This window comes from Ammodytes marinus (genome assembly GCF_949987685.1).
Source record: "Ammodytes marinus genome assembly, chromosome: 19".
Classification (NCBI taxonomy): Eukaryota; Metazoa; Chordata; class Actinopteri; order Uranoscopiformes; family Ammodytidae; genus Ammodytes; species Ammodytes marinus.
The window spans coordinates 3,569,927-3,597,777 of record NC_137223.1 but is presented as its reverse complement, the minus strand read 5'-3'; the positions used below and the strand labels follow the sequence as shown (position 1 = coordinate 3,597,777).

The 27,851-nt window shown below is 41.0% G+C and overlaps 1 protein-coding gene across 1 annotated transcript; it reads left to right on the top strand.

Moving 5' to 3' along the window:
- kcnk10a (potassium channel, subfamily K, member 10a) lies at positions 1-23,911 on the top strand (the record flags this gene model as incomplete). Its single annotated transcript, XM_080048181.1, has 7 exons — positions 1-55; positions 2,772-3,157; positions 16,599-16,716; positions 18,399-18,559; positions 20,924-21,116; positions 21,641-21,783; positions 23,240-23,911. 7 exons carry the CDS (start codon positions 1-3, stop codon positions 23,909-23,911), a joined length of 1,728 nt encoding a protein of 575 aa, XP_079904307.1.
- Positions 23,912-27,851: the final 3,940 nt, after the last annotated feature.

Here is a 27,851-nt window from a genome sequence, read left to right as displayed (position 1 = left end):
ATGAAATTTCCGACTGAGAATCCAAGAAAACCAGGGAGCGTGAACCCCCCACCAGGTTAGATTGTCAATTAGTCTTTTCATATGACTTTAGTAGGCTACATGCTGCAGTATGTCTATAGGCTAAACATTGGTGTCCAATATGCATTACCCGTTAGATTATTTACGGAATTGGGATGAAAGTTCTTATTTTAAGATCATCTCGTTACTGCGTGTTTTGAAATGAAATGCGGCAATCTGTTCCTTTTATAGTGTCCTTATAGCCTTAACCTGGTCTGCACCCACACTGCATGTTTTTACCAGGCAGCACCAGCAGGCTGTGCCAATCAAATATTAATGTTGACCAGAAGTTGACTTTCCACAGAAATATGGCAGCGTAATGGTTGATGGTTGAAGTTTACAGTGGGAGAATACCGCAGCTGCGTCTTCACTGTGGCGTCGGCATATTGATACATGAGGGATGGGAGAAAAGGGGGAACTGATTTTACATAAACTGACTATGTCCATAACAAGGCTTTCACCTATACTGGAGCTGTCAGTCACAACAGCTTTAATGTCATGCAGATTCACACAGGGTCTGGTTAAAACATTATCTCATCATCCATGCCCCCCCAAAATCCTGCATGTTTGTCACGTTCTCCTACAGCGTCAGCATCGGGATGGGTTGCCAACCATTGCAGCCTGCACAACATACCCCATCTATAGGTCCAGCTCATGACCTTCAAGAGGCGAATCACAGTTGTTTTCTTTCATTTGAAGTGTTGCTGCCGGACCATTGGTTCCAGGGTTTTCTGAAAGCAGTTTCACTTGTGTGAGCACAGAGCAATGGAAGCAGGTTTTGTATACTGCTGGCCGATGACATAATTCACAGGAATCGTTTCATTTAAAAAATAAATTGTATCAGAGAACTGTAGCGTCACAGCACCACAATTCCCTAACAACCATCTGTTACACAACGTTATTTAGTGAAAGATAAAACGTAAAAAATCCATCCCTTTGTTATTCCGGCTGTTTGTAACACTGAGAGCTAATCAACACACACACACTGCAGTCTAACTAGTCAACAGCCAGGGATAATTGGCAGCATAGAAAGGGAAGGTGTTGCATTTTTCTATATTAGTACTCAACACTTGTAATGAGGTACACCAATGAGGTGAAGGTAGGTAAAGCCGCCATTTGCTATGTAGTATTCCTTAACTCAGCGACCAAATCTCACTCTCCTACTTTCACCTCTACTATGGCTATGACTTAGTTTTTACTCAAAACTCCATGTGCTAGTGAATATTCAGTTAAAGCTGTGGAAAAGGCTATATAGTCAATAGATCTTGAGCAAAGATTGTCTTTCCAAATACCATCTGACCAAATGGGCCTTGTGACTAAACCTGTCATTATTTCCATTAATGATGAATCCACCAGTTCACTAATGAACTGATGAATAGCCTGTGGACATCACTATACCATCACGAGGGTTCATTTCTCATATTTAACAAAGTTCCTTCACAACGGCAGAAGATAATATACAACAGTATAGTCCACAGAAGGACTAACCATGTTGTCCACTAAAGAAGATTATAAAGTATGTGGAGCCCTACTTTTAAATAGAAAAACTACTACAGGAATCGCAGACAGAAAAAAGGTCCATAGCTTAGAAAGAATGTTTTCAGAAAGTTGGTCATGAAGAGACTGTCAGTCTGATTTGGAAGGCATGTATTTTTGGTTTTCCTCCTGTTGTTGTCGTCAGTGGAGTGTCAGAGTAGAAAGGTAGATAGAGCAGCCCGGTGGAGCGTTCTGCTGTCACATACTGTAGAGCTGCTGCTCTCTTCTGCCTGTCTGCCCTGAATAATGTCTGTCAGTCCTTCTGATGAAACACAGAAAAGCCTACTGTCTATGAAACAACAACTGGTAAACCGCCACCCCCTCCCCCAAATGGCTTCTGGGGTGACAGTCCTTCTGCCTTCTGATTTATTTGATAGTAGGGTTGGGCAGTATGGCGGTACATACTGCACAACGGAAGAAATGTATCTACAGGTAGATTTGGCAATACTGTTTTCTGTGGAGGAAAAAAAAAGTATCCGCCGCGGGAGGCAGCTACCATTCTGAGTCGCCATAGTTACACCATTGCCAAATGAGAGTAATCTCTTCTAACACTTAGGGATGCCCGCAAAGCAGTACAATGAAGATGTGTGGCGCATCCACAGCTTCAACACTAAAGCAGCTCCTCAGGCTCAAAGTAGTGTGGAAGAATCTTTTTCCAAAAGCACTGCATACAACAAAAAAATCTAGACAATGGCGGGAAGTAATTCATGCCATTACGACACACATGGTCTGATTTACACTGTTGAAAAGACAGAGAATTGGTCAGCACCCTTGACCTGAGGTATGTAATGCCTAGCTGCAAGCACTTCAACAAGGTTGAATAAGAATATACTATGTTGTGATACATTCTGTTCCTGGACCATACCGCTGCCCAACCCTATTTGATCATCTTTTTCAGTATTCAGCCTATCTGTGATTACTTTATACTCCCCATATGTGCTGATCTCAGTTTTATTGGCGGCTTTCTTTCTTTTTGTTTTCCTGTTCACTCAAACTTCTTTTTTTTTTTGCATGAAGGTATAGCAGATATTTTGAATTCAAAGAAATTGTTGTTGCCAGTGCTGTTAAGTCATTCATGTTGTTCACCTGTTGTATATCAGAGCGTACGTCAGTGGAAAACATCACTGTATCATGCAGGTATTCCAGCACACATTTATTTATTTTTTCCTTTGTTTCAGTGGCAGTCCAGACCAACCTTGTCCCCCCAAAGAAGATGCAGCCCGGGATGCTTCAGTCCAGCCTGGTTCAGGCCAGCATTGCCACCATGCAGAACCCCATGGGCTGTGCTGTGCCGCGGCTCTCTGTCTCCTCCCGACCCCCCAGTGTGGTGGTTAGCATGGAGGCAGTGGCCGATGGCTCCGCCACCTTCACCATGATGAAGCTGAAGACGGTGCTGGCTGTGTTTGTGGTGGTGGTGGCTTACCTGGTGGGAGGCGGGCTGGTGTTCCGGGCGCTGGAGCAGCCCTTTGAAAACAACCAGAAGATCACCATCACAGCAGAGAAGGCAGCCTTCCTGCACAAACACCCGTGTGTGTCCCCGCACGAGCTGGAGGCTGTCATCAAGGTAAGAGCAGCCGTGGGTCGATACTACTCCAGCCTTGGATGTGGTCCCTAGTGTGGACTCAGGTCTACTGAAACTATAGCTTTATATCGATGTGACGATATTTAAGCTCCACAACCAGTACACTCTGCCAGCCACCATGGAATTGGATACAAACCACAATGAACTTTGTAGTTACTACAAGTGGTAGCTTTGTGATCTTAAAGTAGCTACGAGGAACTTTTAAATATTTAAATAAAGTCACATTTTTCCTTTGATGATTTTGAGAATTTACGGCCTTTTGTGTTGGTTCAAATTAATATAAATGATTAATGTTTCACATATTGCCTGTGTTGCTTCTTCGCCTCTTTGTGGCCTGTTAGGAGACAATGTGAGGTCAGCTGCATAGATAAAGACTCCTCTCACTAGACTCTAAGGTTTTTATGGTTCACTGTGTTCAACTTTTTTGCAAAAGTAGCGTAAACTGAAATATATTTTGTCAGCAAAAATGTATATTTAGTAGTGCTGTCAGTTTAACGCGTTATTAACGGCGTTAACGCAAACCCATTTTAACGGCGTAAATTTTTTTATTGCGCGATTAACGCTCGTCATGGCCTAGGAAACGTTGTGGTTTTTTCACAAGCTGTTGCATCAACTAGTAATGTTAGAACAACTGAAACACCACAAACTATTCATATGGCTCGCCATTAAGTTACTGTTAAGTCAACCGGAACATGTCCTACAGCGTAACTTCACATTAAAATCATTTAACTGGCAAAACGGCTAAACGTCTAGTAAATTCTGACTTTTATTTTGAAGCAGAAACCGGAACGTAGCACTCCCTAGCTCAGCTGCGCGACCTTCACTAGTCTTCCATGTTGTGACTCTGGGACTACGCGGAAAAAGAACAGAAAAGAAAGCTTTTCATTTGCAAAAGTCCAACTTATAACCCTGCACCCCCACCAAAACCTCCATTAACGTTAGTGGCAGCCGCCAGTCATTCATTTTCACTTAAATTTTCGCTATCAAGGGTGACTTAAGCCTCGGCTGCTTAGCAGCATACCAACCAACCACCAGCACACAAGTGTATGGTGTGTCCACTCCACAAACAGTCTGAAATTAGTCGTGGATGAACGACTCCCAAAACATTTAGGGAGCAACCACCTTAATACTAATTAGTTTTATATAGACTAGGCTATAGTCTATGTTGTTTTATGGTTTGGTTTTTAAATAAAAAAACGAAGTTCCAATTATGTTTGTGTATGCTGTTCTGGGGGGGGAGGGGGGGATATACATTGTTGTCTATTTGCACTGAATTGGAAATTATGATATTTTAGAAGAAATACACTGAATTACAAGGGTGTAGAGAATGGGTGTGAGAAAATGAGAAAAAATAATGGGACAAAAAGAAATCAAGGGACATTTAGGCTAGAATAGATAACAATTTGCGATTAATCGCGAGTTAACTATGACATTAATACGATTAATCGCGATTAAATATTTTAATCGTTTGACAGCACTAATATTTAGATAAACAAGTTATATATACAACAATTGTAAAATACAAATTAAACGCTCATTAAAAATAAATTATCATATGATTTGAACTTTGACCTGGTTTGCCTGACCTTTCAAAGCGCAACCGGTGATATAGGCCTACCAGCTGTAGGCTATGTGACGTTACCAGAGGCAAACTAAAAGGGACACCAAGAGCAGTAGGGAGAGATAGAGATGGAGGAAGAATAGATCATTTATTCCCCTTGACTTAATAATACAACATGTGCGCGATCTCGGAAAGAAAAGCAATGCTTGGCGAAATGCTAACATTAGCTTAGCCTAGCTGTTTGTGTAGCCTATGTTCTCTATGCAGCGCTGCGCCCATCAACAGTGACTGGCTTGCATCATGGGAATACCCGGTCAGTAATGGATATAACATGGACAGAAAAGACTATAAATGTTGTATCTTTGTATGAATTTATAAGCCTCCGAAAAAAAGGCACGTTTCGGGATGAATTGAAAAGCTCTGGACAGCTGATTTGGCACAACAAAGCTGTTCGCTTCCTCAGGGAAAAAGTTAGGAACTCCGACTTACTTACTGTTCAAAAGTTAATAAATTATCAACATACTACCCAGATAACTCTTGTGCAACAAACTCGGTTTCAGGGAGTGCATTGGGATTTTTAATGTTGTTTTTGATGTTTTGATGTTTTTATTTTTAGAACGAGTATTCGATTACTCGCTCGGAAAAACCAAGGAGTATTCAAAATGGTAAAATTGTATTCGGAACAGCCCTAGTGTGCTTGGAACCCATTCCAAGCCTGGAGCCTTTAGAAATAGCAAAAGGTTCAAACACTTCTCTCAGGAAGTGTCTGTCAGAACTGAACGGCAATACTTCCACGCTGTCGTCCAGTTCTCCTTGATCAAGCGTGTAATAAATATTACTTTATTATTCATCCAGTGTCTCCTGAAATCGCCTCGTAGCTGACCTCTGACCACTAAAGAGCTTTCATCATAATGACCATACAGTAAATGACATGTGACAGCAAATTAGTCCATCAGTACAAATAATGCTATTCGTAAAATCACTGCTGCTTTTGCCAAAAAGGGCTGCTAGAATGAACCTAAACTGAAAGTTCCTTGAAGCCCCTTTAAAATAATATTCATCTAAGCTTAGAAAAATCAATAAATTAAAACTTTTTTTTTTCCTTTCTTTTTTTAAATTTGGAAAATTACTGAATTTATTTCCAGGAGTGTGGTCGACATGTGCTACTGTAGGCTACTAAAGCAGATAAAACAAAAAATTATTGTGTTTGGTTACAATTTTTATTAATTTAGCCTAACTTTAACTGCTCCCACCTTCAGTTTCACTTTTGTTTTCATCTCCGTGTCAAACAGCTCAGTCCAAAAACAGATGATCGCTAGGCTAGTTATGATCACTTTTAAGTCGAAAGGCAAAATTATGAAATAAAGGTCTCTCTTCCCCTCTCACGGTCTATCTGTCTGCTGGTCTTTGTCACGGCAACAGCATCTGCAAAAAAAAATAAAAAATACATTAACAGCCCCCACCCCCCATATTAAACGTGTACACGAAAAAATTGCAGCCATGTAACCGTTTAGACAATTTTGTAAACGTTCACACCCCTAGTTCAAACCAGGATGAGCCAGCTGTCCACAAGCTCAAACCTAGCCTTGCTTAATACACAGTACTAAGTGGATATTAACACATACAGACTGTGATATCATATCTGACTCTAAACTTAAAGTCCTGGTGAAAGGATTGATGGAAAGAGTTCTCAAAATATTCTGCCAATAACGTAATAAGAGTATAAAGTGAAGTTGTAAAGTTGCAGCGACTACTATTCACTTTGAAACAATGTGTCGATGGAAGTTCAATATATTGTCCCTTATCTATTATTCATCTTTCAAAGTTAGTTTAAGAATGTATGTAACATCTTGTGTTACGGTCACAACCAGTCGAAGCATTTGCTTTTAATCGGAAGGTGCTACAAATAAATAAATATCTTTACTAGCTGCAGTTGTTTTGTAATTGTTGAAGTCTGTCTTAAAACGATAAGAACATTGAAATAAATGAAGCTTCTTCTTGCTGTAATTTTTTCTCCTGTTTGTATGTATGGATCCAGGAGTTTTTCCCCAGTCAAGCTTAGGGCAGAGGGCGTCGTGTATGGACTGTGAAGCCCTCTGAGGCAAACTGCCTCTCTCTGATATTGAGCTATGTATGTAAATAAAAACATTTCAACGTTCAACATTTCATTGTTATTGATGGGGGACAACATCCACAGTTCTCATTCTGTAGTCTACATTTGATCTGAAGCTAATGTTTCACTACAATCTGTACACAACGAAATGGATATTTTCTAAGGTGTCACTCTTTCTAGTACAAAATGACCTCTTTGTGTTTCTATCCATCAGTGCAGAACTAGTGTCTAGGGAAAGAAAAAGGGTAACATTTGTTATTAAAGACTGATGCTAGAAGATGTCCACTTCCATTTGACTATTGTTTTAAGACAGACTCCATAAATTGTAGTGAATCTCTAGTTGGATCCTGTAGAACCAGGGAAGTAGCCTGAAAATCCAGACACGCATCTAGAACGATGTAGGGTCTGGCGATGAGCAATAGTAGACCATCCCAACTCAAGAGACGGCACCAACGCAATGAACAAGGTGAAATACTAAGCACCTTTCGTTTAGCAGCAGCGGGGCTAACCGGTAAATTAACCGACGTCGGTCGGCAAAACCGAACATTCTTCTTTCTTGCTAATGAAAGATTTGAGTGCCGTCTTCCAAATCGTTAAGTGTCGAGGCCAAAGCCGTTTCAAACAACGTATCCGCATTCATCTTTGTTGTTTACTATCACCACATCGAGGGCGCATGCGCAGCACTGTGGACACCCAGATACAGCCGCCCATATTAGATAGTAGGATTTGATTGGTAGCTCTGAATTTTGCGACATAGTTAAAGAGTACCAATGGTTCGTGCCCAGACCAGTAAGCTGAGCAAATATATTAACCAGCGGCATGCAAGTCTGGATATCCAGGCTACCTGGGAAGGGCTTTAGCTACAAAATGGTATGCGATGGGTTTACGAATAACAGGACAACTGCACTGGATCAGCTGTTTACAAAGCCTTTGTATAAATCCTTACTTTTTGGGGGAGAAGACACTGAAGGTTATGAAAAGTCCTGGTGAGGTGTCAGATGGTGTGTGTGTCACTGGTTCCCTGTGGGCGTTGGGTGTTCTCTCTGATTGATAAGAACTTGAGTGCTTGTTATGATGGCTCTGTCTTTTAGTATGCATGCCAGGATAATATGACATCCTTCAGGTCCCAGCTGTTGACACCAGGTGTTCCCTGTGGTGTTGTTGAAAAACAGACTTTATGGTTTACTGACAGTGGAGACGTGTGCTGAATGAAACCTGACCCGAGGGCCTGTCGTCTCAACATCTATCAAGGATTCTTACTATGGAAAAAGACAAGTGGCATTCAGAGCAAGAGCTTAAGAGACTTGGTAAAACATCAATATTAGAATATGAAAAGAGACCCAACAGGGAGTATGCCATCAATATTCTACACATGATTCAAGATAAGGTTGATCCCCTGCTGGATATTCTTACTGTTAGTAGTTGGTATAGTGCCTTAAGATTTATTGAGGGAGACTGATCAGTGATCAACACTTGTTTTTGTTTTGTCATGTCAAGAAGTGAAAATAAATGACAACACATTTTTATAGACTATCCTGTCTTGGAGGTCTACAGACAATTACATTGACTTCATGCTTGTGTTGTGGTCTCACATGCACTGTTAACTGTGGGACTGTATAGACAGGTGTGCGCCTCTCCAAATCATGTCCAAACAACTGAATTTACCTCAGGTGGACTCCAATTAAGCTGTAGGGTGATCAGTGGAAACAGAATGGACCTGAGCTAAATGTTGAGCTTGATCGTAAAGGCTGTGAATACTTATGTACAAGTGATTTTCTTTGTTTTTTATTTTTATAAATTTGTAAAAATCTCAAACAAAATATTTTAAATTATAAGGGGTATTATGTGTATAATTTTTTGTGGGGAAATTAATTTAATCCAGGGTTATTCCAGGCTGTAACATAACGAAATGTGGAAAAAGTGAAGCGCTGTGAATACTTTCCGTATGCACTGTATATTGGCCTTTTTCCACAGCATTAACAACCTGGAACCTGGGGATTCCTATTTTGAAGAACCTAGTGAGGCTTTGGTTTGAGGTTCTTTCTTGTTTTTCAACTGTATGTTACGTCTATTATTATGAACTACAGTCATTTTGGGTTGTAAAGGGTTGACTGACCCAACCCGGTTCGGCTGTTCTAAATACGAAGACTCATAGTTTCTCATCTCAGAGTTGGTAAACTCAGAGTGGAGGCATGAACGCAGAGTTCAGGTGGTGCTGATACTGATCAGAAAACCAGTTAAGATTGTTTTTCAGTTTGCTCCACTGCATACATTATGATCCTTTTATTTTTTTATGATCAGGTTTTTTCTTTTTGATTTTTCCCTCACTATAATGGAAGTGACAACGTGTTCACATTACTGCCAGATGCTGCAACATTATTTAGTTAATCCCTTTACCACTGACTCAACTACATTCTGATTGACCTCTTCTGGCACATGATCTGTTTGTTAATCATCTTTTTTCTTGCATGCAACAGTAAAATGTTGGCCATGTACTGTGGTTGCATTTGTATGTGTTGTGTTGTAATAGCACTCTGATGGAATAGTCTTAATCAACAGCACTGCTGCCAACCCTTTTAAGTACTATGATTTGCTTTTAAAATCACAGTCTGATCAAAGCCTAAATTTAGTTCAAGAAACTGTTCCACAAGGCGAGTGGAGTGTTTTGCTCACGTCAAGTCCATGTGGTGGAAAAAGGCCACAACAACTAAACAACTAATGTATAGTTGTCATCACATTAATGTGACATGGTTTGTGTGTGTGTGGCTATTGATTATTATTTTTTTATATGTTGCCACCTTCTTCTGTATAATCTGTCGGCCTATTATTTGGTGATTAGAAATCAAGCCTATCGTACTTAATTTTTTTTTTTAAACAATATTTCTCCTACAAACTACCAGAGGGCAGACCTTAACGGTCAATGAAAGCCAGATCTCATAAACAGATCTTAATTTGACTTGTCTGCAGCACTCTCACTTTAGCTAACAGCAGGGCTTTTCACGGCCAAACGCTCACAGCCACTTGTAAAAGCAGCATGGTAACACCCAGTTGTTTGGCTTGGATGGTTATTGACCTCAGCAGCAGTGAAACCCTGTATGATAATGGACAGGAGAGCTGCTGTGGACCAGAGCCAGCTCCATTCAATAGTACACAAGAGAAACACATAAACATAGAGCAGCATAGTGAAGCCTCCCACCTGTGTGACTAATAGCTCTCGCATTTGCCACAATTGGAAGTGAGTGCTATAATTGCATGCCTAAGTTCTGAAAGCTATCTTTGAGTTGGTCATTAATCTTGTTTATACAAACTAGAGAAATGTCCCAGAGTTATATCAGGTATCAGATCAATTCCCCTTTGTAGAAAAGACCTGCTGATGTAGAATGAGCTGAAGGCTGCAGCCTGCAGGGAGACAGAGGGAGTGCAGCTGCTATATTACATGTATTTACATAAAGAGATAGGCCAGGGTAATACCCCCAACAAAGGCCTACAGACTACACAAACAAGTAATACCGTGATGTAATACAAAATTATGAAAATAATACCTATCTGTCTACCTCACAGTTGAAATTAAATAAATGTGGCTGGCACTGGCTGCTAAATTTAACATTATAAAGAATGTATTAGCACTAGTTTCTGCCTATTTTACTTATTAAGCTCTTTAAAGCATTCATGTTGTCTCCTTCAGAATGAGTTGTGATATGGATCTTCCTATATATTCTTAGTCATGAATACAAGGTGTGTGTGTGCGCATGGTGACTATCATGAGTGGTAGCTGTCATTTAAGATACCAAACAACCAGGGAGCAGAGCAGTGTGTGTTTGTAAGCAGAGCGTCTCGCACTGAAATGAAGCGTAGGTCCCGTGTGCAGAGAAAACAGGCTAAATATGCACTGAGCTCTGTGCAACGGGCACCTGAGTCGATACCAGTACCAACATCACAGGGTGCTAAAGGAAAGTGAGTCACTGCAGTGGGTTTCAAGGGCCTTTTGAGAAGCAGGGTGTCGAGTTTGGGCCACGTCCATACCACACAACTTTGCAAGGAGAGGAAAACACACATTCGCCTGCTCATAAAAACTAGAGGTGTGACGGTACCCTCATCTCACAATACGATAACATGAAATTGGGTTCACGATAACGATACAATATGATATTGTAACGCTATTTAAAAAAAAACTTCAAAAGGAAATATATGAAAAATATTATTTTATTTTAAAAGTCAAAAATTCAGACCAATAAAGCTCCATTGTGTAATATGCATGAAGGCGCTTCTATTATTGTATAAGTGTATATAACTAGAAGTGCAAACAGACTGAACATATTTTCTTCTTCAGGCATGAGACAAGGCTAAGAGCTGGCTACAATACTACAAAGCTTTAGATACTCCATGTTCTTTTTCCAGAATATACAATACGCATGTCAACAGTTTCTGCTAGCAGTTGAGAGATGTCCTAAGTCACTAAGAGTAAATCACAGACAATCATTTGATGGTGTTTTGGAGAGATTTAATGCTAGTGAGCTTTATAAAAGGTACCTTTAATAACTGTGAGGGTTTAATGATCTTCGTAAAGCTATATTTGGAAAGTATAGACATATTTATTATATTTCTATTAAAAAAATATATTAATTCAGCTCCGTTTCCTGCAGTTGCTGTCGGTGTACGACGCACTGAAAGTTACTGTTGGTGTCACGTTTGGGTTTAATTTCCTACTAGAGTAGACCTAGGCCTATGTGGCGCTTCGCAGCATCTCCTCCGTTCCACAGGTCCGTTACTGTATAGTTGCGCGTCTCGCCTTTTTCCTTCCGCATGCACTTTGCGATTTTGCCAGCTGTTGTTTCTAAATGGTGAATTTCCCGGTTCGTCGCTGTCTGGCTATTGCTGCATAGTCCTAGCCTGGCTCCGCCCGCCCGCCTACTTCCGGCCAAATTTCATTTTCCCTACAGTAGTCAGTCCGGGGTTGCGTTCCGAATCGCATACTTTCTACTATATAGTATGTAGAAAAAAGATTTAGGATGTCCCGATTCTTGTGGCCAGATTTAGGATGGTTAGAAGTACCCGGATGTCCTACTTCATGCGACCAAGATTGTTAGTGTTGAAAAGTGCATCCTATTTGGGCGATTCTGACCCACAATCCAGTGCGCACGTGAAGTGACGTAACATCGACGAAGCCTCCATATGAAAACAAACGGGGATGCGACGGATATAAAAGCAAGAGGCAAGATCAAGGCGCAATGTTATGATGAAATAAGAGAGAAAAGTATGTCCCAATAGTATGCCTACTGCATCCTAACTAGATTCTTTTTATCGTCAGATGTAGTATGTAGAATAGAAAAAAGAAAGAATATGCGATTCGGAACGCAACCTGAGTGTACAGTGCATTTCCCAGATTCTCCGGAGAATCTACAATCGTCCAATCAGCGAACAGAGCGAGTGGCTGAGAACGATGACGTCGAAGTCGCGCTCCAGTTTCAGTTGAATGCTGCGTTCCTTTATACTCGGAAGAAGGAGATTTCCGACTTGGTAGTTCCGAGTTCCGACCTGTCTGTGTTCCAGTGCATCTGCTCGCGAAAGTATGGGCGCCTAAAACCTTTCTCGTCCAAATAACTAAACGTTAGGCTCTAACAAGTTACTGTTGCCAGGTACCGGTAGATTCATAGACTACAATATGTAGTGAAGTCGGAAATTTCCGAGTTCCCTGTCCAACTGGAACGCACCGTCAAAAGCCGGCTCATGACACACGTGACGACCAAACGTGATGCGATTGGTTGGCTAATCCAGAGTGGCACTGGGCTGATCCAATAGTTTTAAACTTCGACAGACACCCGCCTCCAAGTGAGTGAACGTTTGCCAATTACAGCACTTCCAGACCTTCTGTACAAATGAAATGAAGTACGATGGTCTGGTTGGACCAGGCTAGCATAGTCCGCCATTGAGAGAAATACAGTGAAAGTGCATGGCGTGCAGCTCTTCAATGAGGATATTTTTTCCAATTCAAATCATTGTAAAATTTAAAACAAATAGGTCTATGTGGCGCTATTGTAGGCTAATTGTGAACGAATGTGTGCACCATCTCCTCCGTTCCACAGGTCCGCTACTGTATAGTTGCGCATCTCGCCTTTTTCCTTCCGCATGCACTTTATGATTTCGCCGAATGTTGTTTCTAAATTGTGAATTTCCTGGTTTGTCGCTGTCTGACTATTGCTGCATAGTCCGCCGTTGAGAGAAATTAGTGAGAGTGCATGGCGTGCAGCTTTTCAATGAGGATATTTTTTCTGATTCAAATCATTGTAAAATTTAAAATGAATAGACCTATGTGGTGCTATTGTAGGTTAATGGTGAACGAATGTGTGGGAAACCCTGGCCTGCAGTATCTTGGTTTCATGTTAAATCAGTGTCACTTGTCATTAATTATATATATAAAAACTATTTACTTTAATACAACGACACGATATGGATATCTCCCACAGTGTTTCTATCTTAAATTCACTCTTAGCTCTCATTCCCTCTCAGTCAATCACTGTGGGCATAGAAGGTATGAACATGACATCATCCATAGCAACAGGGTCAACACTGCCCTCTAGTCTTAGCTTAGGAGTCCCTCCCATTCCTTAGTAAAAGTTGGTCTTATCAGCTCTGTGAATAGGTTTTAAGAAATTACTCCTTACTAAGAACTTTTAGTGCTCCTTAGGAGTACTCTTAGCGCTAAGATAAAATGTTTTGTGAATACGGCCCCTGGAAAAGTTGGTCACTACAGCTCAAAACTTCAACTCAATGCCATTCCGCAACCCGGTTCATGAATGAATTCCTAATTATGTATGGTATTCATTCTAATCTTTCCCCAGAAAATTAATCAATTTAGAGGGCAATCAAGAGTATATTCGAACCTTATATCCCGCTGTACAGCTTTCAATACTCTCCAAGTCTTAGGTAGAGCTTTTACCAAAGTCTTATTAATTTGAATTGCTTCAATATGTTAAGATATGTACAATGGAAAGTTGCAATATTCTTGCCTATCTCAATAACACACACACGGAAAAGAAGGAATCCAATTCAAGGTTTATACCTGATTTTGCTGCAACTGTTTCACTTTCTCCTTCACCCTGATACAGACTACACCACACTGTTCTTTGTCCAACTGTGGTACTGTTCGACTTATATAGCGTTTTTTCTAGCCGATTTTCTCAGCCCCAAAGCGCTTTACATATCTTACCACATTCACACACACACTCATACACCGATGGCAGTAGCTGCCATGCAAGGCGCTCTCTGAACCATCGGGAGCAATTTGAGGTTCAGTGTCTTGCCCAGGGACACTTCGACATGTGGCGGGTAGGCGGGGAATCGAACCTCCGACCCTGCACTCCAGAGGCAATCTTCCTACCCACTTCGCCACTGCCGCCCGAGGACATGGCTAGGACATGTGTTGAGGATGGAGCAGGACCGCATCACAAAAGTTGCCTTAAGATGGACACCACCAGGCAAAAGAAAACCTGGGAGGCCAAAAACCACCTGGCGCAGAACTGTAACAAAAGAGCTGGAACAGATGAACCTGTCATGGGGAGAGGCCCAACATGCTGCCAGGGGCCGAATGCAATGGAGAGTGCTCATTGAAGCCTTATGTCCCATAGGGGACGAAGAGGAGTAAGTAAGTAAGGTTGCGTTCCGAATCGCATACTCTTTCTTTTTTCTATTCTACATACTACATCCGACGATGAAAATAATCTAGTTAGGATGCAGTAGGCATACTATTGGGACATACTTTACTCTCTTATTTCATCATAACATTGCGCCTTGATCTTGCCTCTTGCTTTTATATCCGTCGCATCCCCGTTTGTTTTCATATGGAGGCTTCGTCGATGTTACGTCACTTCACGTGCGCACTGGATTGTGGGTCAGAATCGCCCAAATAGGATGCACTTTTCAACACTAACAATCTTGGCCGCATGAAGTAGGACATCCGGGTACTTCTAACCATCCTAAATCTGGCCACAAGAATCGGGACACCCTAAATCTTTTTTCTACATACTATATAGTAGAAAGTATGCGATTCGGAACGCAACCTCAGTCTTAATTCAACTGGAGTTCTCTAACATCAGTGATGCTGTTTTCAAGGCGACCGTCTATCAGGATGTTCAAAATGTGACTTCCACGCAAAGGTTCACTGTTGACTTCAGTGGTGGTAAATCTTTTTTTACTGCACATGAATTATTAAAAACCACAGTGAATGGGGTCAATCCTCCCCTTTCCCTTAATAGTCTTAATATAAAAAAGCACATAATCATATCAGCTTTTATACAGTATAAGAAGCACAGCACAGATACAAACAAGACTAGGTGAATACCAGTATATGGCTGGAGCTCAATTGGTTTAGTGTAAATGACTGTTAATGTTTCTGTGTAGTAGTGAAGTAGACGTACAGTAGGCCTACACTCTTATGCAGTGTGTATATATAAAAATATATATAAATATATACTGTATATGAAGAACCTAATAAATTATATTGAAGAAGGTTGGTGAAAAAGGTTTAGTCGTCACAAAACAAGCTCTGGTTTGTTTTATATTTGAGGGGATTTATATTAGTCAGTAGGCTTAAAACATATTTTACTGAAGGGTGTTGTGGTGTCTGTGGACAAAAGCAGCACTGTTTTTATGGCACTAGCTGTTCTAAAGGTATTTTCCTGAGTGAGCGTACCCGGACAAAGGCATTAAGAAAAACTACATACAAAATAGTGTTATAGACTTTTTAAATTGAATATTATTGGTCTAGTTTGCTGCTCCTTGTAAATTAAGATCAGAGCGATAATGAGACTGATTCAGAAATATTTTACCTTGTGGCTACTTTAATATTACATTTAAAAAGTCCTTGTAACAAAGTGGAACTTTTGATGACAGTTTGAATCTACATGTATGGGTGTTTTTTTTTTTGGTTGTGTCCTCGTGTTTGCCCTTCAGCTAACCACACAGCTATCTGTCACACCCTGAGAGTGGCTCACTGCACTGACACTCCATCTGCCAGGACAGACACTTGCTGGGCAAACTGGGACTGAGTGTGATGATTCCTTTTGACACCAGCGCTGTGTCCATGCCCTATCCCGCCACCTCCGAAAACCAATTGACGGATTGGTAGACGTTTCTGGAATTTTATTTTCGCAGACTAGTCCAGGTGTTACTGTCGTCCAGGCAGAGTGATGTTGACGCATGGATTATTGAACCAAACCTAAATTCTGTTGATCCAGTCACACATTGAATTGTTACATTTAAGTCCCAATGAAATACCAATACAGATTTTGTGCAGTGATTGCATTACCATTTTTTTGAAGCTTTGGTTGGTGGGTAGGATAATATTATCTAGGGGAGGATCCACCATACGGTTCTTCATATCTCTAGTCAAAAATGTATTACTACTATGGCCTAATGTGACATAGTGAACAGCTACACAACTCAACTGATTCATCGAATTAATAAGCATGTTAAGAGAAGATGATCTTAGTCCCACTGTTACTCTACCGGGTCAGTTTTTTAACTTTGAGATTCTTTGGAAAAATGGGGCCTGACAAAACTGACATCTATCAAAAATAAAATGTAAATTAGAATAAATTGCAAAGGAAATATTTAAAAAAGTGAATGAGTGAGTGAGTGAATAAATGTACTATATATACAGTATTTGTACAAATTTGAAATGGATGTGTGGGGTGAATGGGGGCCCAATGGCAATTAAACTGTTGTACTTCTTCTCTACTTCTCTTCCCCAGCACTCGGTGGAGGCTGTGAATGCTGGAGTGAATCCCGTAGGTGATACCTCCTACAACTCCAGCCACTGGGATCTGGGGAGTTCCTTCTTCTTTGCTGGAACTGTCATCACAACCATAGGTACTGTGATTCTAGCAGCACTCAATGTCTAACACTCAAAAGGTTGATATAACTCATTCTAGGGAAAGCACTCTTATATTATCTTATTTTATGCTGCATGGTGTGCTGGCTGTTTAAAATGATTTCCTTGTTCTCCACCCTGTCTCTATGAAGTTATGCCACTAGATATTTGCGCTTGATCATTAGTAGCATTAGTCGATTTTTGTGTTTGACCGAGATGAATTGTTTTCGTTTGTTTTTAGGGGACCTGTCCAAACATACATTTATTATTTTGAAATTACAGTACATAACCTATTAAGACAATGTCTTTATATTAGCTTGTAGCCTCACAGAGCCAGCAGCTGTTTATGTTTATACCAACCACAGCCAGAATGTTGCGGATTAACTTTTCGGGAGAAAGGGCTGGGCTGGGCCGGACACTTCAAATATTACCGCTGTAAGTACAGTATAAACAGAAATGAGCATTTTGCTTGCGGTGTAAAACTATACTTTAACTATAAACCACGGATGTTTGCAGCGCTATACACGTCAAACGAGGTCAGTGTATTTTATACTTCATATTCTCAGGGCGGTGTGTCATATTTTAAGTTATTTGGCTGTTGAGCAACGGTAGGCTACATTCAGTGGTCAAACACATTCACACACATAACACAAGAGGGCGGTGCATCGTCAGTTGAATGCACACTCACAGACAAGTAGCCCTGCTGCTATGGAAAAGAAAACCCTTCTGCGGGGGGCTGACATGCAGAGCCAAACCATTCCCAGCCGATCCAGCACATGCATATGGAAAAACACCATAGTTGATCTAGAGCAGGGGTGTCCAAACTTTTTCCACTGAGGGCCACATACAGAAAAATCTACGAAGGGCCGGGCCACTTTGCAAAAATAACACATTTATCAGGACATGTAGCTGCTCTGATGTTTAGTTTCATAGTGTCTTCGTAAATTGTAATCCTTGTTCACGGCAACACTTTCCTAAACTGACACATTTCCCCTCAGAGCCGGCCCAAGCCTTCATGGGGCCCTAAGCAGAATTTTGGTTAAAGGGCCCCCTCTCCAATGTTAGCGCTGCCCAAATAATTGACTATTGTTAAATGCCATTCAGACACCCACCCTGCTATTGCCTCCAATGTCATGCTGGGTGAAATTAGAAGCCAGCCAAGATCCCGACCCTTGTAGGGAGGTCCGGGGGTATGCCTGAATCTGGTGCACTTTGAGAGGAAAATTAAGAGGCTTAATCTGAAGAATTTTGTATGAAAAAATAATTTGGAGACACTGTGTCAGATGAATTAGAAGCTATTGAAGAAGGACACATGGATTTTCTATAATATTAATTTAAATCCCTCTGGGATGGGCTTAGTGCTCTTTTTCTTTTATGGGACAAAAAAAATTAAAAGGGCCATATTACATTATATTTTTAAAATCGGACGCGGGCCAATAAAAAGCGGGCCAACTGCGGCCCGCGGGCCGTTGTTTGGACACCCCTGATCTAGAGCTTGTGTAATTGTGGGTTAACAGTTCAAAAGATATACGTTTTGGGGAATCTGAAAAGTTTCCAGAATTACAAACAATAGCTGATATGCATGTTGTACATCAAAATAATGTGTAAATAAATCTACCCATTGCTTTTGTTGGCTGCATGTAGTTCTTAAAGAATGTTTTGTCTTCTGTTTCTTTCCTAGGGTATGGTAACATTGCCCCAAGCACTGAAGGAGGGAAGATTTTCTGCATTCTTTATGCAATATTTGGCATCCCGCTATTTGGATTCCTCCTGGCAGGTGTTGGGGATCAGCTAGGTACCATATTTGTCAAAAGCATTGCCAAGGTGGAGAAAATGTTTCGGGTGAGTCACTTTGTAAATATGCCATTGTCTATTGGGAGTTTTTCCACTATATGGTACCCGCCCTACAATACCCAACCCTACCCTACCCTACCCTATGTTACCCTACTCGCAATTTATGGTTTTCCACTATGAAAAAGTACCTGGAACCTACTCCCTTGATGTGGTTCCAGGGACCAGGTACTTAATGGTGAACTGAAACACTGCAGACCACTGATTGGGTGTGTCATAAAGGGGCTGTGCCCTATCCTAAACAACAAACAGGCAACAAAATATAGCAGGAGACTTTCTTCAACCTTGCCCGCCTTGATTTGTGGGCTCACACCATTAAGATAATCCTTTATTAGTGCCACAGCTGGGTAATGTACAGAGTTGCAGCAGGAAAAAGGATAGTGCGACTACTTAATATACCTCCTAAACAAGTCAAGTCAATAAAAACTTAAAACTTAATTTAGCTAAATTTAGGTTAAAAAAGGCGCCCTCTAGACCGATATATTTAGAAAAGCCAACTCATTTGGCAATGTTTCAGGTGACGGATTGAGTTAAGACAGAGTTTAAGTTATTTAACTACTTCAAATAGTATATTGTCATGGCTGGTTATGCAAGACACTAGGACAGGAAATCAGACAGGAGATTGGTTACTGATGGGCTGGGGTGCTGGCTGATGGCCAGCAGGCTCAGTTTTCTGATGTGTTATATTCTACTGTCCATCTGGGAGGCAATTTTTACACCTACGCTATGAAGACACTGCCCAGTGTGCAAGTGTTTAGACTGACTCACTACTGGAGGGGATTTGAAACAGAAAGGTATAGATAGCCTTTTGCAGTTACTCCAAAAATAATCCATCTTCTGACCGAGTCTATTATGGTCAGTTCACGAGGTGGTCATCTACTATGATAGCAGAATGACTTTGGTGATGTATTTATGAAAGTAACCTACTGACAGTTATAGATAGGCAGACAGGCAGGCTGGTAAGTAGGGGGTTAAAGGCACACTTATAACAGCTAGAGGTCCAGGTAAACACATAGAGATACAGATTCAGATAAGAAATACTCTGACACAAAAGCATAAGGCAAGAAACGAATAAGGCAACTAGGACTTCACTGACAATGGCTGGTTAATATCTGGAGGACTGCTGAAGACAGTGGGGACAGGTGAGCATATGGATGGGCCAGTCTGATGATGGGGAAAGGAAGGGACAGCCCAGGGGCATCTAGAGTATGGATCGCTTGACTCACCACCCTGTGACGTGTGTCAGTCCACTGCTGCTCTGAGAATGAGTCTTTCAGAATAAATATTTGTTACCAGATCTAACTCTAGCACCTGGGCACACTCAGTGCATTTCCATGGCACAACTAGATTAGATTATCACATATATCGAACTAGACACTCGAACGGACCATGTCACTTGTCTGAGTTTACATGGCCTTTCAGATATCGGATAAATGTCCAATGCATGGCTGTCTCCACTATGCTAGGTGGCGCTGTAGCCCTTTCAACCATCTTTTCAACAAGTGTTGAAAGAGCCACGTCCGGTTCTCTTCCGTCAATAACCCATGGTGTAGCCATGGGTGTAGCCTATCACGCGCAGGCACACAAGCACAGAACGAGAAGTCCGATAAGCGATGTCCGATCCCTGTATACATGCAGAGAGAATGCCGACAACGAACGACTTATCTAGGTGTTCTTATCCGACATCTCTTGTCCGTTATTGTGCCGATTTGTGTGCGAAGTAGATCGGATAAAGGTGTTTACATGCAGTTTAAAAGTCCTGTTGAAGTCTTATTCGTTTAGTTACCCGATTATGAGTCTGCATGTAAACGCACTGACTGAGACAGAGTAGTTTTCCTCCCTCCCAATCAGGAGGATGCAACAACAAGCTATGATTGGAATGAGAATCAGCTCTGTTGGGGTTGTTGGACCAAACTGGAGGCAGGGAATTACGTGACTGAGCCTGAGCTTGTCTACCGGTAGGCTAACTAGTAGAGCGAGTGCTGTTAGCCTAGCTCCTGGCTCGTGCTAATGTTGCTAACTCGGTGTACGTCACGGTACTTCAGCTACATGGGACTATCTCCCTCCCCCCCCAACGTCACTACATGCCCTTTTTTGGTACGAGGAAGTGAGGCGGAGTCAAACTCTGGCAAGATGGCGGCGCGCACACGCCAAGAAAGAAGGGATGCTCCTCTGTGAACTGAGGTCGGCCATGATGCTTTATCCATTTATTATACTATCTATGGTTTAAACTCACCGACTCTCTCAACCTCACTGCCCAAGGAGGCCACCATGACACATCAGAGCCCTTCTGAAGCAGAATCAAATATAATGGCTCACATTGCTTATACTTTGTGTTTCGTGTTTTTCTCCCAGAAAAAACACAACCAGATCAGTCAGACTAAGATCCGCGTGGCCTCCACCCTGCTCTTCATCCTGGTTGGCTGCATCTTGTTCGTCACCATCCCAGCTGTGATCTTCAAACACATTGAAGGCTGGTCGGCTCTGGAGTCAACCTATTTTGTGGTCATCACTCTGACGACAGTTGGAATCGGTGACTATGTGGCAGGTGAGAGCATGTCATTCATAGGAAACCCTGTGCTTTTTAGTTTTTGAACATGTTATTGTTCACTAATAAATACATCAAAAGACATGCATAAAGTTAAAGCTGTAATCTTAGACTTTTGAGTGACGCTGTTGTTTCCAGTGGCCGTAAAATGTAATTGCAGGCGCTTCCGGACCAGGGTTTCTTTCAAAACCGAACATAATTGACTGTATGAAGTCAGTTATACGTGGACAATTGGGAACATCTTTAAATCAGAATTTGATTCAGTGTTCATTACACTGAAAATCAACTTCACTGTTAGAAGTTAAACTGTAATGTTGAGCAGAATCTATTAATGTACTTACACAGCCTCCTGTGTTGGTTGGTCTGACTGACTGGCCAACTAAACACATTGAACTCACCTGTGAATTTCTCATTGTCTAAGCTTCATGTCATGAAATGTTAAGATGCAAATGCATGTTGGCAGAAGCAAAGCAATGATCGAAGTACATTTAGTTTCACCGCTACATTGTTTGTGTTGTGATCAGGGGGAGACCGGAGGATTGAGTACCGGAAGTGGTACAGACCCCTGGTGTGGTTCTGGATCCTTGGTGGTCTGGCTTACTTTGCTGCAGTGCTGAACATGATCGGTGACTGGCTGAGGGTGCTGTCCAAAAAGACCAAAGAAGAGGTGTGCAATGATGCATGTTGAATGATCAAAGTTTTGATACTCATGTTATTCTCCTTGTAGGGCAAGCTTTGTCATCTTTTGATTTAGCATTTGCCAGTAGACCTGTTTATTATACCATGTGTATTAATTATTTTGTTCATGAAATCCTTCACTATGCTAATCCTGGCATGTTATTGACCCTCACACTTATCAGGGAAAATAAACTTTGGTTGGTGGAATATTCTGGGAATACTTTTTGAGATTAAGACCTAGAGCTAATGGCAATGCATATTAACCCCAGGTGTAATGCATATGGCCGCATTTTATTGTTCAGACGATGTATCAGGACACAGGTCACAAGTCTACAAAGCTGTGGTCTGTAGGACAACATTACTCTATATTTAGAAATACCGTTTCTTTGTTGGTTTTTCTGGACTATTACATAGAATGGTCACGTGGTACAGAGAAGTTAATGGTGAATACTTAAAAGGGCTTTATTGATCCTAGCCAAACATACTTCAAAGTAGTCTGTCATTTATAGGAAGCAGTGAAGAAAGCAACTCTTTCATCTAGGAACACAAATATATTCTTGTGAGTCAATGAATAAATGAATGACTCCATTATATTAAATTAGGAAATGATTCATTTTCTGTTAATCTAGTCGATGACTATAGTTACGCTATTTAAAGACACTTTTTCAAAAAGTCAAGAGAGAATGGATATGAACTAACACATAATCATTTCGAAACCAATACCATCGCAACACATAAAAAAATATGCACATTGTGGTGTTACATAGAGTTGCATATTGTGGCTCTAGTTCTGCCATAATCCGGTAGGCCTTTCCCAAAAACACTGCCAATTATTAGTAATGGCTTTCTGACAAGTTGACTGGCTCACTTTGTTAGCAGCTACCTGATCAGTCTTCAGATGTGCCGTAAGGACAGTTCTAAACTAACAGTGAAGAGCCCCAAATACCTCAAAGCACTGCTACTAAGACTCTATGGTGTTGTGATTCACCTCTATTTTTTTTGTTTATCAGCATAATTTACTGTTTTCTTGTTACATTTTGCATTGTAATAGCCATAGACTTTCTCGTCCCCCTGAAACAAAACAATGTCTATCCACCCCTGTTTCATAGCTCAGAGCAATTCATTTGAATAATTTGTTATTGCCTATGAAGATAAAATGATGTCATATTCTAAAGAAAAAAGCAAATATTAGAGGAAACTAATGTCCAAGGGTATCACTGATATAATGCGCGACAGACCTTAGTCGTGTCACTGTTGGTGAAACTATGTCTGTCAAGATTAACAATAAAACAACAAATACATTTATGTCAAATAAAATGTCCTGGATCAGTTCTTCTTTTTCTATCTTAAAAGAAACATATCATTGTGCTGCAAAATGACTCTTTAACAAAGTATACAAACACTGATGAATTGTTAATAATGTAATAACTGTCTGTGGCCTATAGGTCGGAGAGATCAAAGCTCATGCAGCCGAATGGAAAGCCAACGTGCGAGCGGAGTTCCGGGAGACGCGTCGGCGTATGAGCGTGGAGGTCCACGACAAGCTGCAGCGCGCCGCCACCATCCGCAGCATGGAGCGCCGGCAGCTGGGCCTGGACCAGCGCGCCGTGTCCCTGGACATGCTGTCCCCCGAGCGCCGCGCCCTCTTCAACAGCCTGGACACCAGCAGCCTTAAGACCTCCTCCCAGGAGAGCATCGACATCAAACTCAACAACCTGCGTGTGCGCGGGGCCGCGCACTGTGAGCGGCGCTCCAGCCACACCACCACGTCAGAGGACAACATCTTCAACCGCCTGGGCTCCGTCACCAAGCTGGCCAAGAGGAACCGCAACCGAGACCTGAAGAAGAACATCCCCCACGAGGCCCGCCGGCCGCACAGCGAGGCCTACGGCTGCAGCACACACACCTTCGACTGCAGCACGCAGTCTGCCGATGAAGGCAAGAGGAAGGACGAAGATGAGGACGAGGACAAGGAGTGCAACACTAGCTTGTCTGATTTTCCACTATTCGTAGAGGCTTGCAATCCACTGAATGGCTTTATCCCGGAGCAGACCAAAGAGAGTGAGAGTGAGAAAACACTTCAATCAAAAGAGCTACATATCCAGATGGGCCCATAGGCAGTATGTCCTCCTATAAAAGGAGGTTTTAAATACCACCGTTAGTGCCTAAAGTCTTCTTTATTCTTATGTGTGCTTAAGCAGGGACTACACTTGTCCCTTTGTTATTAATACTGTAATTTTAACTTATTCACTGTGCCCTATGTTTCTGATTGACACATATTGTGTTGTACAAATGCAAACTAGGTAGGGTTTTCTGCAAATGTGCTCTGCTAGATGAAAGTCATCTTACTAATGAAGAATATTGTCACTTTTTAAACTCGTGTTGCCAGCACATTGTTTTTCAGAGCTCATACATGATTGATTTTTGTCTGGTGTGTATTTTATTTTTTTACTGTACATTATCCAACATTTAGCTACTGGATTTACTCTGGACCTGCACACCACGTGTTAATGAGCTCATACAGAGACAATGAAAATACAGATAGAAAAATACTGTTGGATTGATTTTTTGAATACTTGAACTAGTACAGACTTTGTGCAAAGCTTCAGAAGAACATAAGAGCCTAACTTAACCATGAGGTGATGGGCCCCTGCTGAGGCTGGTGTGGCCGGATTTGAACTCTTATTTGCCTTTGCAGACATTGTTGTTGTGATAAGGCTGATGTCCCAGTTTGCAATTAAACTGTAAAGTGCAATGTTATCAGTGATCAAAAATTGATGGCCAAACACATTATTGTCAGATGTATGACAACTAGACTAGAGAAGTTGTGATACATCTGGAATTCTCCTTGGAAATAGACAGGGAGGTTGTTCAGTCACATATAGTTTAGCTCTACAAGCCAAGTCAGCCAGGAAAGATTTGAGATTGGAGCGCTAAATGTAACGCAGAATTATAAATCAAAGAAATTTTGAGAAAAACGGAACATTCTCAACATATAAATCATAATAAAGGGTCCCATTTAATGGATGCCAAAGACATGATTGGAAGTATTTCAAAAGAAGTCCATCGTGCAAATTAGAACTCTAACTTGGTGCTATGGCTGCATTATATGTGGCTCCAGTCACAACAAAGTATTACACAGAGAGACTGATGAACGAAAAAGCTGCTGTGGAAGAGTAGAATGGGAGAATGGGAGGAGCTTGATTTTTAATGTTAACACTTCCACTATGTGTTTGTTGTCATGCTGCTGTTCATGTTGCCTATCGGAGCTAAAAGAAATTGCATTGAAATGTAATTGAAAATGATTGAAACACGCCACATTGTTGTCCGTGCATGGTCCTGAGCTTAGCGAAGCTGTGTCTCAGTACAATGTCAAACAGTGCTACCTAAATCACGACCTCTTTGAACACTATCTCAGGGCTTTGTTGTCCTAATGTTTTGTTGATTACATTGTCTAAGAAGAGCTGCATTCACACTTTGACAGGATGAGGGGGACAATCAGGACTGCTCTGAAAAATGAACGACAACAGAATGGAAGGTAAGCCATATTGCAAGAGGAGGGAGCACTCCGTCCTCTGAAATGGAACACCAATGAAATGATGGATGGGTTTGAGATCATAACTGCTGTTACTGTGAATGTGTATTGTTTATTTGTTGTTATTCACTCGAGCATATGCACAGACACTGAAAAAACATGGAAGTATGGACCAACCATTAGCTTTTTGTCCTGAAGCTTTTGGAGCTTGGATTTGGGTTCACTCCTTATCAACAACCCAGAAATAGCAAGAGAACTGAAGGAACCTTAGTTTGGACAAACGCATGGCTCCTACAACTACAGAATGAAATGCTTGGCAGGCTAAGTCACCTGTCAAATCAAGTAAACATCCTCCCAAACATACTTCTTAAGAAGCCTTAATACCTCTTTGATGGATTGTCAAACGCACTCTAACGATGCACCGAAGGAAAATACGCTCTTGAGAACCAAACGTTATGGAAAGAAGAAGAAGAAATACTCCTGCAGAAAAGTTAGGACTATTTTGAATGGAATTCAATGCAGTTGGAGACTTTTTGCAGCCAGCATTCAGTGGCCATTAGCGTTACTGCCTGTTCAGGCATCGACAGCAGCTTTCAGCCCAATGTGGTGGCTGCTTGAGCATGAAAAATCAATTCCGCAAAGTACAAACAATTTCATACTCCCACAGTGTGGCATTGAGGAAGAATTTCACCACATGCATAAAAACATGTGAACTGTACCCCTGATTGTATTACAGTGATATTATGATGCTCACATTGCCTTTTTTCACATACACTCACGAGCCTCATATTAACTTACTCACTATCAATGTATGTACACTGTCTGTCTGATCACTGTTCACATCACCTAAGCCAAGTTCTAGGCTAGTGTGAATGCAGCAAAAAAGCAAGGACTACACGTTTTTAAAAAAAACGCTTCTTAGATCTACAAAAATGTCAAAGCTTAAAAAGAAAAACCGAGACATGGGACAAAAAAGGCATGCTGTATTGCAAAACTATATTATGTATATGGTGTTGATTGTAAGCCACCACATGCTTCAGAGGATGATGCTTACCATGTTTTTCTTAACTGCCTGTGTTAAGACACATGCACTGTGCTTAGACGTTGCTCACAGTATCGCTCCTGCAACCATTACATTAAATGTAGTGACTGCCTTTTGGAAAATAAAGATCACTGAATGAAGTGCTATTTCGGAGTTTGTGGGAGTGTATTTCAATGTCCTTGGGGTGGTTTTGAGTGTCAACCCTCTTTGTTTGAAATCTACCTTCAGTGGCTTCTATCAGGGTGGAAAGAGGATGGATCAGTTTCGCGGGCAGTGTGCCTGTGACCTCTGCTCAACTTTTATCTGTTTACTCTTTTCCTTGTGTCTCTCTCTCTGGAAACTCTTGGGAGAATGTTTACAGATAGTATCCACCCTCAGACCTTCCTATCTGTCTGATTTATAAGCCTCATTGGTTAAAGCAGGTAAACACCTGGGCAGAGGATGCTTAGTTACTGAGTTGGAAACAGAATTGTATAATAATCCACGTTTAACTTTGAGTAAGAGCTTTAAATTTGTTCTTTCCATTCATTAGCTGGACCTCAGTGGACAGTACACCGTTTTTAACATGTCGTCACGTAACTTAGTTTAGTTTAGTTTTATTTGTGCAGATAAACAAGATTAAAATGGCAAGAAGATGCGCATAAACATACATAAATGCACGGGTGGGACAAAAGAAACCCCGAAGGGCTTATAAGGGATGTCCACCTGATATTAAAATACAATAAGGTAAAGAAAGAAAGTAAAAGAAAAAAAAGACAAACAAAAAAAAGAAAATTAAAGAGCTAAAACAACTACAAAGTCATGTTACAAAAATGAAAATACATTTAAGTACATATAGTAAAAAAGCAAAGTACAGATGTAACTAACAAGCAAAAAGACAATATAACATACATTCAGTTTCACACAGTATCGTAAGCTTTTAAAATGAGGTACATTTTAAGATGTTTTTTGAAAGTAACTAAAGATGAGTGTTTACGTAGAGTAACAGGAAAGCTGTTCCAAATGACTGGACCTCTATCCCTAATTGAAAACTGTCCAAGATTTGTTCTGTAAAATTGACGGTGAAGGAGATCTACAGATCTGGTCTGATGACTATGGATCTGTGACCTGGTTATAAAAAACTGTTAAAAGAAGAGGGAAGTAAATTATTGAAAAACTGGAAAACAGTGAATCTTTACTTCCATTTTAATGTTGAATGCATCACTCAATGTAATACTAAAATGATTTTTTTAGCCAAATCTGGACCTTGAAAAAAAGTTTTTCATTACCTGCATCTGATGTTGCTATTGTCCCATTTTTGGTGTAGCTTTCATCATTGTGTCTGCTGTTCTCTTGATCTGGATTGGCTGGTTTTACCATTCACATTAGCTGCACCCTTCTTGTTACTGAACTTTTTTGTTACGTCCATTTTCCACAGAGAAAGAAGATAGTTTATATCAGGACCAAGATAAATGAAGAATTACAGTAAACTGAAAACAGA